This window comes from Halichoerus grypus, chromosome 8, assembly GCF_964656455.1.
Source record: "Halichoerus grypus chromosome 8, mHalGry1.hap1.1, whole genome shotgun sequence".
Classification (NCBI taxonomy): Eukaryota; Metazoa; Chordata; class Mammalia; order Carnivora; family Phocidae; genus Halichoerus; species Halichoerus grypus.
In genome coordinates this window covers 104,122,645-104,136,203 of record NC_135719.1, presented here as the reverse complement: position 1 = coordinate 104,136,203, position 13,559 = coordinate 104,122,645, and the positions used below count along the sequence as shown (strand labels likewise).

Sequence of the window (13,559 nt, the reverse complement as noted above, 5' to 3'; positions counted from 1 at the left end):
CCTATAAGTTCTCGAAGCAGCACAGTATATTAAGTCAAAAGTTTTGTGTGCCACAGATAATAGATTTCTGTTGAAGCCTAAATGATAATGTATTTTGAGGGGGCTAATCCAACTTTTAACATTCTAAGTAAACCATTTCAAACCAGAAGTGCTTTTCTAAGAGGCTACAGAAGGCATCTGCAAAATCTAGAATTTAAATTCACGTGATCCACATTTTAAAAGATGTTCATTCCATTCACTGTCATCTATCACTGTCCAATAGGTTTTGATATTTTTCCCCTTAAAAATGCTGACAACAGAAGTTCATGTAATAATTACTTCTAAGATGTATATTACCTGTGAGATTCATTTTCTAAATCTGTTATTCAGCCTAAAAAGAGTAAAAAAAAAAAAAAAAGAAAGAAAGAAAGAAAAGAAAACTTACACTGAAATATTGTTTGCACAATCAACTCTAATGACTGGTTCACACTAACAAAACTAGGAAAATAGTAAATCTATATAGTTCGTATAATAAAATGTAAGCACAAAGTATTTCAATACATAAATAGAAGCTTTACACATCTAAAATACAGTATATATATATAAAATATATCTGTAAAATTTAATGAGCTACTATAATTATTATAAATTACATATCTATTTCAATATAGAAATATATTCTCTCTAACATTTTAAATTTTAGAGATAGCTTGAATGCTGATATTATGGAGAATAATTTCATATACTGAGCTTTTTAATAATTCATTGTTATTAGTAATTCAATGGAAGGGTATAAATGATAATATGAGTAATTTCTTAATTATGGTAAAAGTACCAGTTTAAGGAATATAAAGATAAATACAGTGTGCCGTTTCTGTAGGGCAGTTAATACTGACAATCAGTGGGAAGAGAACATATTTCCCATATCGTGGGTCTTGAGGATCAGCTCTGTAGAGTGGTGTGGGCCAAAGAGCAGGGTTTCTATACTAGGTTACCATCCCATTTCATTACCTACAAAAACTACTTTAGGAGCATTCTTCCAAGGCAAAAATATATTTTAACGTGTCTGAAAAGTTAATACATCTACTGCTTCTCAATATTTCAAAGTCTGTATGGTTAAGTAAACCTCCACTTTAGACACTTTAAAATATGGTCTTTATATCTATGAATTTGGATAAACTAACAACTTAGGGGTAATGGAAAGACAATTGAAGACGTTTATTCCGCTACTCAAATAAAGGTGAGGAAAAGTTATGATGATGCTTAACGAGAGACTTTGCTAGGTAAGCACTGAAGGGCAGGAGGCCCATACTAAACACATACCAGTGTTTGCCCATTTTATCATTTCGCCCAGCTGGATCAGTTATTCAAGGAGAAGTTTTTAAATAACTGGGTTATTTAATGAGAAGCTGTAGATAATTTCAAACTGGCTTGAGAAAATCCATTCTTTCCGAAAGCTGATGTATAGTGTTTTTATCTATCTATTATTATGTTGGGGGATTTCTACAGTCCTTGGGTTAATCTCTCAGTCTCCTGAAATTCATATAAACTTCCCAGTAAAGAGTATACAGTGAGTTAAAAATATCTTACAATTGTACTTACTTTCAGAAAGTATATTTCTTCCTGCAGCTTACTAGGAAATTAGTTTACAATTATAAATATAATCTTCTGTTAACATCTTATTCCCATATATTCCATGACATATAATCACTTTAACATAGCATTTTTGTTTCAAATTTTATCTTCCAAATAAAGCCTCCAATTTGGGGAGGGGGAATACACAGTCTGATTAAAATGTTTACACATATTAAATATATAGAGTATATAACAATTTAATTGCTAGTGATCCACTGATACTTATTTTCTGTTTCTTCTTTTTGGGCTCTTTGTTCTTCTCGGTGATTAGCTGCAGCCCAAAATGTTATTTTTTTGAGTACTTGCTGCAGAAGTTTAGGAGGTAATAAAGATATCTGACTTTCTAAAATTATGGCATTTTTGCCAATACAGTCAAGGCATGACCTGTAAATAAAACATAACAGAATTATAAGTTTTTGAACCTGAAGTTATAAAATATTTATACATAAGTATTCTTCATAAAAATCATTATAAAATTTTTACATGATAATGTATTTCCTCTGTAGTGTTTGGAACACGATAGAATACATGTTCTTCCCAGAGCACCACAGTAATTACACATTTTTATAGCATAGAGGCCATATCTGAATCCAATGGAAACAGCAGTTGCAACCTACCATGCACCACACATGTTATTTAAGCAGAAAAGATTCAGACTTAATTTCAAAGCAGGTTAGTCTATAGCAGATCGTTTTTCATTTATCCTTCCGGTCCACTAACCACTTAATCTTCTCTGAGAACTATCTTTTTCTTCCATCACCCCAAGATGAAGTAGCTGACATCCATGTTCATGCCACAGGACCCGTCCCCCCCACGCCGGCGCCGTAACCCACTGCACTGGTACACCTGACTTACACCGACCCAGACAGCAGGTCTGGGCAGACGAATGAATGGAACAGCAATATAGAAAGAGCCCACGAGAGACCACCTGAGGTCTTCCCCTTCTGGGGGCCCCGTGTTCACTTTGTCCCCTTTGATTCTCCTAGAGAGTGTGTCCTTCCAAATACAGTTCCCTTTTTATCTTAAGCTACGTTGAAGAGGATTTTGTATTTTAAAACCCAAAGAAACTTGACCGAGAACTATCAAGAAAGCATCTATTTCAACAAATAAACTTTAAATCAAAAAGGTAAGTAAATCTTTTCAAAAAGTTTTAAGGATAGATTCATTTGATTCTGCTGTAGTTAACCTCAGTTGGCACTTTATAAGGACTTACACTCTAGCTATTTGTATCTTCTTCTATACTTTCATGAAGCCTTTTCTCTCTACTCTGTGAAAACCCTAAGGAGAGTGAAAATGTTCTACACAGATACAGGAGAAATACAAGTGAACAACATGAATCTTATGCCTGATGTAAACTTAACTCTGCTGCTCTGGTAACACAAGAGCTCCCAAAACCAGTCCACATCCATGATGGGGGGAAGGGAAGAGTCAGATGAGGAGGTGGACTCCGTCATTACTATTCATTCACTGATTCAACAAATATTTATTTGTGTACACTTAGGAGGAGGAAACCCAATTTTGAGAAAATCCTATTTCAACTTTTAAAAAATAGATTTATTTATTTGAAAGAGAGAGAGAGAGCACGAGGCGGGGAGGTGGGGGAAGGAGCAGAGAGAGAGAGAGGGAGAAGCAGGCTCCCTGCTGAGCAGGGAGCCCTGGGGGGGAGCAGGCTGGATCCCAGGACCCTGGGATCATGATCTGAGCGGAAGGCAGATGCTTAACCAACTGAGCCACCCAGGCGCCCCCCACTATTTCAACTTTCAAGGAGGTTACAATTTAGTGAAGATAAATAGTGCTGTGACTGGGAAAACAGAAAATTTCCATGACGGGTACAGGGTTCTAGGGGACTCAGAGAGGAAGAATAACCAAGACAACTGAAGCAAGGGAAACTTCCAGATGGGATGTCCAAGCTGAGACCTTGAGGGTTCAACAAATTAAATAAAAGTATTCCATGATAGAGGAACCACTCCTGCAAAGCCCTAGAAATGAGAAATTAAGATTTATTACAGAAACTGCAATTGAGAGGTTCAAGTATAGCTCTGGCAGAATGTGGGGGGTGGGGGGACATGGTGAGGAATCTGCAGTTTGTCTAAGGGCAGTGGGAGCCACTGACTCATCACAGTATAAAATGTGCATATGCCCTGATCCACCAACATCCCTTCTAGGAATTTCCTCCCGAGAAGATATGCAAGCTTTCCAAAAGCATATACAAGAATATTATACGTGTAATTTTTTATAATGGCCCCAAATTGTAGATATCCTAAATATATATTAATAGACTAGTAAGTAAACTATACTTCCATGAAATAGAATACTGTATAGTCATTACAAACATAAATATAGATCTATAAATCACTGAATGATTATATATCTACATGAAATATATCCACAATATGAGTTCCAAAAGCAGATTATAAACAGGATGCATAATCTGACCCTTTATACACACACACACACACAAACACACACACCCCTATGTCTACTGCTCTCGCTAAGGGTCCAATGACCTCTTAGCATGGTTAAATCCACAACATTTTTCATTTTAAAGTGTGGGAGGATAAACATCAAACTCTTAACAATGATCATTATAGGTGACGGCTCATTTTTTTACCATATATTTTTCATATTGTATGAATTTTCTTGTTAAATGCATCTTATTTTATCAGAATAAATAATTGAGGTATTTCTTTTTAAAACTATGTATGCAACCAAATGTATGATGAGCATGAGCCCACAAATACATCAGACCATGTAAGTTCTTTGAGATGAGGAACCACATCCTATTCATCTTTTGTTTTTTCCCAGTGTCTCAACACCGGAAGTGCTAATGTCTTCTGACTGAAAATTTAAAATAAAAAGATGGCTCTGGCTACACTGTGGACTGCGGGGTGTGGCCGATATGCTTCACACAGTAATACCACTAAATTCCTGCCATATTCAAGGTTTAGTTTTATATTCAAGGCTTTTTTTTTTAAAAAAAGATTTTTTAAAGTGATCTCTACACGCAAGGTGGGGCTCAAACTCACAACCCCGACCTGAAGAGTCGCATGCTCCACCGACTGAGCCAGCCAGGCGTCCCTTTTATATTCAAGTTTCGATGCATCGGAATAGGCTCAGCATGAGAACGGTGTATAGGCACTCAGGGAAGCACGGTACTAGGGGCCAAGGGTGCCACCAAGGAGCCTGACGGAGGGTCCGCCTCCGTCCCAACCTCAAACACAAGCCCATCCTCTCGGTCCTATCGGTTTCCCTCATTTCTCTGCTGGTGCATCTTCCCCATCGCTGTTCATGTGCCCACCCAAACTCCGTGCTTTCCGGAACCCCAGTCGTGTCTGCAAACACCTCTGCCCCCGCGGGCTTCCCGTCCCCGCTCTAACTGCTCTCTCGGCACGCCGCTCTGTGCAGCCTTCTAGAGAGGCCTGCAGCCCGCCCGCGTCTCCGCGAGCCCGGACCCGGAGCCCCCGCCTCGGCTCTCGCTCCTCCCGCGGGCCCCGGGCTGCGTCACTTCGCCTCGGGGGTCGCCACTGTTAACCGCTCCTTCTCCCCCGTCCCTGCCGACTTCGTGCGGAAAACCCGTTGTAGTCTTTACAGGCTCACTCGGGACCGCCTCTGGAATCTTCCCCTTCCACGCTCTGCACCTGCCCCACAGCCCTGGGTGCGGTTCATCCGCGCACTCCCTTGCTCCCCGCGCTCCTCCCGGTTCTCCGCACACCACGGCCCCTCCGGCTTTAGCTTCCTTTCCTACCCCGCCCGGTCCGTCCACACTTCACTCTCTTGCCAGCAACCTTACTCCCCTTCCCCGCCGTGCCTTGGCGACCCCGTCCCGGCTAAAGTCAAGTGGGGGGGCGGGGCGGGGAGGGACAGACACTCGGCACCGTGTCCTTCCCGCGCGGGCCACCTGGCAGCTTCGTGCCGCTGGAGCAGAGCGCGCTTCGGCAGCCGGGCCGTCCCTGCGGGTTCTCTTCCCTCCTCCGCCTCAGCCGGGCCCTAGTCCGGACCTTCTCGAAGCCGCTGCGGCCGCGGTTCCCAGTCTTTCCCTCACCCTTCTTCTCCGCCCCCCCCCCGTAAGTTCATATCCTCACCTCTTCTCTTTCTTCCCCGACGACCTCACTCGCAACGAAAACTTTCTCAGCGCCCTGTCCCCCACCCTCCAGCCAACGAAGTCCTCTGCCTTCATAGTCCTACTTCCCTCATTATTTTACAGTAATCTTCTCAACAACTAATTCAATTACCTGTTGACTAAAATCCACCTTCTCAAGACCCTGCTCTGACAATTTTTCCTTCATTTTCTTGCGTTTCCAACAACTGGCTGCCGCTTCTCAGCATATAAACAAATACAGTCACCTTTCAACAGCGAGAGGGTTAGGGGCACCCAGGCCCCACGCAGTAGAAAATCCACACGTAACTTTGACTCCCCCCAAACTTAATCGCTAATAGCCTACTGTTGACTGGAAACCTTATGGATAACACAGTTAATACACATTTTGTATGTTATATATTATATACTGTATTCTTACAATAAAGTAAACTGGAAAAAAGAAATGTTATTAAGAAAATCCTAGGGAAGGGGCACCTGGGTGCCTCAGTCGGCTAAGCGTCTGCCTTTGGCTCAGGTCATGATCCCAGGGTCCTGGGATGGAGCCCCGCATCTGCTCCCTGCTCAGCGGGGAGTCTGCTTCTCCCTCTCTCCCTCTGTCCCTTCCCACCACTCATTCTCTCTCTCAAATAAATAAATATTAAAAGAAAGAAAGAAAGAAAATCCTAGGGAAGAGAAAATACATTTACAGTGCTGTGCAGATTTACTGGAAAAAAACCTGTATATAAGTGAACCTGTGTGGTTCAGACCTGTGCTGCTCAACCCTTCCTGTGGACCTTGGAGAAATGATCCTTGTGATTACTGCCAAACACCACGGCACTTTTCAATCCAGATATTCTGTGACCTCTTTACAGTAAGTAATCTCTCCGTCTTCAGTTCTTTCCTCCCTCCATTTCGCATTCCCATTATCTCCTGGTTCACCTTTCACTTCCCTGTTCATTCTCCTGTGCCACTTTTCCTCCAACTCCTCAGATGTTATGAGTTCTTAGTGCTCAGTTGTTGACTTCATCCTTACTCTCAAAACTCTTCTTGGCAGAGCTAACACATGCCCATTTAGACTCCAATGATTCTTTTTTTTTTTTAAGATTTTATTTACTTATTTGACAGAGAGAGAGAGAGAGCGAGCACGTGCACAAGCAGGCAGAGCAGCAGGCAGAGGGAGAAGCAGACTCCCCACTGAGCAGGGAGCCCAATGTGGGGTTCAATCCCAGGACTCTGGGATCATGACCTGAGCCGAAGGCAGACGCTTAACTGACTGAGCCACCCAGGCATCCCCATGATTTTTTTTAGAAGTAGGCTCCATGCCCCAACATGGGGCTTGAACTCATGACCCTGACATCAAGACCTAAGCTGACATCAAGAGTTGGACGCTTAATCAACTGAGCCCCCCAGGAGCCCCTATCCTCCAATGATTCTTTATGTCTAGCCCAGACACCTCTCCATATATTTAACTAGTTAATGAATAGCTCCATTAAAGATACCATAAGTACTTCAAGCTCAAAAGACTCCAAACCAAATTCATCTTTCTACGCTATCCCACTTCAAACGCGCTTTCTTCTTCATAGACTCTCTATTATTAATTCTTCCCTCTTCTTTTCCTACCAAGCCCATTCTACCTCCATCCCTTCTCCAGCTCCATGGCCACTTTCAAGGTCAGCCCCACACTTTGTGCTTGATCACTGCAAGACTCTATTACTTTCCTTACACAGTCACATATCCCTCCAGTCTCTTATCCACATTGTTCTCAAAGGAGCTTTCTAATTTGTAATATGATCATCTCATTCTTCTGCTCCAAATTTTTCAATGCTTCTTGATCTCCCACAAGGTAATGTAAACTCATCTGCATGAAACACAAAGGCTCTAGATGATATATGGTTTCTGATTTCTTGTCCAACTCCCCACCTCATGCTTACGTCTAGGAACACTCAAGAATTCAGTTTCCAAAACATACCATACTTGTATATCTTATACTAACACCCTTGCACTGCTTGTTTGTAGCAAATTGTCTCAAACTCTTCTTCTTCTGCAAATACTCCTCTACCCTCACCATCTTAACCACATGTAGAGGGTCTTTTTTGCCAGTAGTCTCATTAACTTTGTATATGCTTCTCTTAAAGCAATTTTATTTTTCTTTTATAGTTGTTGAAAGCCTGCCTTCTATATTACTAGCAATTTAAGGGAAAGAGCATGACTTTTCACTTCATAGCATAGTGCCTTCTCATGGTAGGCACTCAAATACTATATTTTTTGATCCCTGCATATAAGGAACTTGCAATCTACTTAGGGAAAGGAGTTATGTTCACAGCAAAAGTTAGGTAATGATACAAGACAGTTTAATCTTGACATCAGCAATTTCCAAACTCTGCCTGCACATTAGAATTATGTTGGGGTCTTTCAAAAATTCCTAAGTTAAGGCCACACCCCAGACCAATTAAGTCATAACATGTGGGAGTGGAACGCAGGCCTCAATGCTTTTTGAAGTTCCCTATGAGATTCTAACATGAAGTAACAGAAGGAACCACTGTAATAACAGAAGGCGCAGTTAAGACATGAGGATGGTCCAGTGTGAGCTGGTCCAGTGGTTTTCAAATGGTTCAAGTTGTAGAATGTCTGGATGTTACAGACCACTCCTTGACATCTAGCATGTCAGCTTCTCTCTCACATGCCTTCACCCATGTTATTCCCCCTGCATAAAAAAACCACACTTGGGGGGCACCTGGGTGACTCAGTCAGTTAAGTGTCTGCCTTCTGCTCAGGTCATGATCTCGGGGTCCTGGGATCAAGTCCCCGCATTGCATCGGGTTCCCTGCTCAGTGGGGAGTCTGCTTCTCCCTCTCCCTCCTCCTACTCGTGTGCTCTCTCTCTCTTTTTCTCTCTCACTCACTCACTCTCTCAAATTAATAAATAAAATCTTAAAAAAAATAAAAAAAAACCACACTTGGTCATTGGGCAACTTCTACTTCACTCAGATCCTTCCTCCTGACCCTCACAGGCAGAAACAGGGATTTTTTTCCACAATCTTCCAACTAAACCTTGTATATACTCCTTTTAAAGCAAGAGTGTATGAGCTAAGACACTATAAGTCATGCCACCAATTTAATAACAGCTTTGGTGTTAAAAAAAAAGAAATTCTACTAAATTAAATACATATATATGTGTGTCTATTATTGGACACACACTGATTTCAGAAAAGTTAAAATATGAAATATTTCAGGCTTAGAATCAAGGAAATACATGTTTAATGTTCCCATATGAACTAAATGCAATTTTATGCACAAAATAAAAATATGATTGTACTGTATATTTTAATTTTTAAAAATCACATTTGTGTATGGTTCACTATTACAAATATGATTATACTTTTAGGAAGATGTAAACATTTTCTTAAATTCAAATCATAAACTACTTGAAAAATTATCACACTCCCCAAAAAGGAAGATGAAAGAAATTATCATATCTTAATAGCATATACATATCATAGCTTCATAGCATATATATATGTATATAGCTATATATATATATAATAGCATATATATGTATATGTATATGCATGTAGCTATATACATATATATGCAATATATGTATATGCTATTAAGATATGATAATTTCTTTCATCTTCCTTTGTATATATGTATATATATATGTATATATGTATATAGCATATATATATATATAAAATGAATTTACTTACCTGAGTAGTGAATAAGGCTGTGTTTGAAAGATCAATAAATCATTACAGTGGCCCTAATCAACATAAAAAAAGAATTATCAAGGTGTTTAAAAGAATAAAAATGCATTCATAATTTAATATTTTTATTTTGTAAATGTAAAAGAGGTTATGTACAGCAGCAAATAAATCTCTCTCCCTCTAGTTATTCACACACACACACACACACACACACACTGCTAGCCACACAAACTTTGGGTACATCACTACCATTTCTCAGTGACCAAGTTTTTACCTAACCACAACCTATACAATTGCAAATTTAAAACTCAGGTACATGTTTTTCTCTTAGAACAGTGAGTTCAAAATGAGAAAAGTAGTGATTTTCAAGCTTTTTTGTTTTTAAGCAGAACTTTCCTCTTCCAAATGATTCTTACTTTAAAATCTCTTTATCTTGTCTCTCTTTTCCAAATGGTCCCAGGATTCCCTGGGAATTCTTCATTTGGAAATCTCAGATCCAGAAGACTTTTTGAATAATGATTCTCTCATCTAAAAGTTAATGTGGAAGAATTAGCAGAAAAATGTCCCTAATCCTTTCAAATAAGGATTCAAATCTTTAAAATTTCATACCTTATGATCATGATTTTAATCAGGATTCCTATTTTAATGATAAACTCTATCCTACCAACTTCTAGTGCCAAGAAAAAGAAGAGAAACCACAAAATTTGCTTTTTAATTAAATGCAAAGTCGTGGTTTTAATCTTTTGTTGAAGCACTGAATTCTCAGCCAAAGAAAGTTCTAAAATTTTCAATGTACGTAACGTTTAAATTGGAGGCTTCCAAACTATAAAGTAAACCAAATCCCCTGGAGGGAAGCCAGCTCATTTCAGGTTTCACTGCTTGGCAGGCACAACTCTGGAGATAACTATGTCTGAAAAGATGTCAGGGAGAGAACTGGTCCCAATGTGGCTGGATTCTGGCTGGTGCCTCCTGTCCCTGCCAGCTCAGAGTTCCGCTGTTCCCAAACGTCCTCCACAAACCAGAGCAACCAATCCTGAGCTTCTGTCCCATCACAACACAGTAGGAGCATGGCCACCTTGCTCTGAATTCCCCAAGGTGCAAGGAGTGAAAGAACAATACTCTCCAAATGCTACTCATTTATTTCTTTGACCTTAGTTTTATCAAATTTTAAAACTGGAATGCTTTAATCTTAAATATAAAATGGGTAAAGCAGTGGCAAAAGACACATAAAGTAAAAAGAAACTACACTTTAAAATTTCAAGCTACTTTCCTCTTGATGGGAGAAGCTAGCATTGGTGTTCTAGTTATTAAGTGAGGGAGCAAATTTCATGAGTATTTATTACTATATTTAGTAGTTTACATATACATTATATATATTCTTATAAAATATCAATTATAACTTGCTAATATTTTAATTTAATACAATTATAAACACCCATACTATGGTGAGACTCAAAGAGAAAAGGAAGAGTCATCCTTTAAAAGCTTTTCTTAATAATTTGACTAATGAGGTTAATAGACCTATTTTGATTTGTAAACTCAAAATACCCTGAAATACTTCACAAAAGCCACTCATTCTGAAGATTAATCACACTACAGAGTAACATTTCATATTCTTCCATATTTTGCAATGTGGGACTATCAACAATTTTAGTTTGAATAACAAAACTACTCAGAGGAAATATTTAGATATGAAATTTTCTTACTGTATCCAAGGAAAGTAAATCATCTTTGCTCCCACCAAATACCATTATTTCATTTTCTTTCCCCAAACAGGCTGTATGCCATAACCTATAATTGAAAATTATAAGCAGAGTAAAATACTATGAAAAAAGAAACTGTATGTGACATATAAGTCAATTTTAAACTGCACACTTCACATTTAATCTATTTCAAAATGGGCATGATTGAACTTGAACCTTTGGCATATCCTAAAAAAGATTCTGAAGATTCCTCTAGAATCACTAAAACATTAGCTTCTCATTAAATCACGTCAATGAAGGAGATGACCTCTAATAACTCTTTTCTACTATATCCCCCAACCTTTTTCTAGACTCATAGATATTATCACTGAAATAAAATTAATTAAAAAGGAACTAATCATCCTATTGCTGAATTGGACCTTTTCCCCAATTTTCTTATTACTACCTGCCATGTTACTGTTTTCAACATTTTTGACTTTTCTTTCCTGTTCTCTGTTCCCCATCATCTGACAAACCCAACTCGGCCATCCCTTCACATTTACACTGTCACACTACTTATCACCCTGGGCACAGAATATCCCACTTGTTCCTCGTTTTTCTGTCTCTAGTCTCTCTCAGCTACATTTAAGCTGATAACATTTTTCAAATGTTTTTAACCATGGACATGTCCTGGTCAGGAAGCAACTGTGCCATCTTGCTTAGCCTCATATGCATGATCAACAATTATTTCTTTTCCCCATAATTCTTAATTCTTGCCCCTCCCCCCCGCAATGAACCCTCTACTCTGGCCAAGTTCATTTATTTGCGTCCCCTAAGAGAAAAGCTTATCTATCTGTAGGCTTTTGTTCACCCTGTTTCTTATGCTTAAGATGATAAATCATTCTTTCAGGACTTTAAACACAGGTTCAAAATCCCCAGGAAGTATCCAAATACCCAAACAACCTGGCTCTGTTGCCCTCCCTGGTTAGCACCTTTGAACACTTATGTGCTCATTTTATAATCTTCCCACTTACATTTGAAGATAAACTGCTCTATATACTACTTTAATTATTTGCTATGTGGATCTTCTAAAGGTCCAAACGTGAGGTCCTTAGATCACAACTTGCCAGTGGTGAGCTGGAAGTGGCTTCCAGCTCAGGGAAAGCAGTTCTGCCTGTCTCTATCCAAATCCATGTTCAGTGCCATCACGGAGGGAGCTTGAAACTGGCCATGGTGAAAACCAGCAAATGCTACAAATTTGGCTTTTCGTTTTGTTTTTCCTGGAAAGCAGCTGTTAACCCTTTCCCAGCACACCACTGCAACGTGGGAAATCTAATTTTATGCTTCTCCTTAAAAATGCCTAAATGTGGTGTTCTGCATCCAGTGGGTGCTCAAAAACTCTAATTAACAAAAGCAAATACAAAAAACCACCATAATTTATTCAATTATTAAATAAATTATTTCATAAGAGTAGAGCATCTAATGTTCTTTTGGAAATGGTCTGATAGCTCACAGTCATCTCCAATTTCACCTTATTTACAAAGCATAATCTTATGTTTGATAAAATTCAATATTTCTGGGAGCTCTCTCAGGACAAAAACATACATGTAAAGTTCTCAATTTTAGAAGATAAATCAAGAATTTTACAAAGTCATTGCTTTCACTCTGAGAGAATTTTGATGACTTCCCTTAATAGACCAAATTGCTGAAGCAACAGACACCCCAATTACACATTATCACTTCTTTTATTACCACATAACTTGTTTTTAGTACATTTATCCTTTTCACTTAACTCCCACAACTGCAAACAGTAGGATTATGCACAATTGGTTACATCAAGTACTTTCCTCAAACGATCACTCACACATTCAATGACAGTTGCACTCGGGACCCAGGATAGAACTGAGTCATAAGAGATTTTGTTTAGGAACTACTCTGCCCAATTCTCCAACTTACATGTTAGAACATAAATTGATATAAGTCTTCATCAACACCCAGATTATGGTGTGGGCTTTGGGGAATTGGATAAAGGAAATGGAATATAAGGAACGTTTAATTTCCGGGAGAGAAGGCCATGTGTAACCTCGACAACAGTCATGGGATCCGTCAGGAAGTACCTGAGGCTCTGTAAGTCAACACTTTGTTGGACTTCTTTTATAGACCCATTAAAAAAAGGGTCCTTGCTGACAGCCACTTATACAGGCAATGAGATGTGGCTAGGTAGATGGCCTTTCAACCAAGCCTTGCTCTAACTAAGGTGAGACCTGGAAGAGAGAGCACCACCCTACAGAATAGTGGTTTTCAACCAAGGCTGATTTTTGCCCCCAAAGGACATTTGACAATATCTGAAATATTTTTGATTGTCACAACTCCAGGTGTGTGTGTGGGGGGGAGGGGCAGTACTGCCGGCCTCTAGTGGGTGAAGGCCAAAGATGCTGCTAAACATCTTCCAGTGCACAGGACACCCCTAATGACAAAG

The 13,559-nt window shown here is 39.4% G+C and overlaps 1 protein-coding gene across 2 annotated transcripts in view; it reads right to left on the bottom strand.

The window, feature by feature from the left end:
• Positions 1-431: 431 nt before the first annotated feature.
• The window catches only part of KLHDC1 (kelch domain containing 1), a 49,183-nt gene continuing 36,055 nt past the window's right edge, over positions 432-13,559 (bottom strand). For both annotated transcript variants that reach the window (XM_036076151.2, XM_036076157.2), the window contains exons 11-13: positions 11,105-11,189; positions 9,402-9,454; positions 432-1,998 (exon numbers count right to left, since the gene is read on the bottom strand). In XM_036076151.2, the coding sequence (XP_035932044.1) occupies positions 1,812-1,998; positions 9,402-9,454; positions 11,105-11,189 (325 nt within the window). In that variant the 3' untranslated portion in view covers positions 432-1,811. The remainder of the gene's footprint in view (positions 1,999-9,401; positions 9,455-11,104; positions 11,190-13,559) is intronic.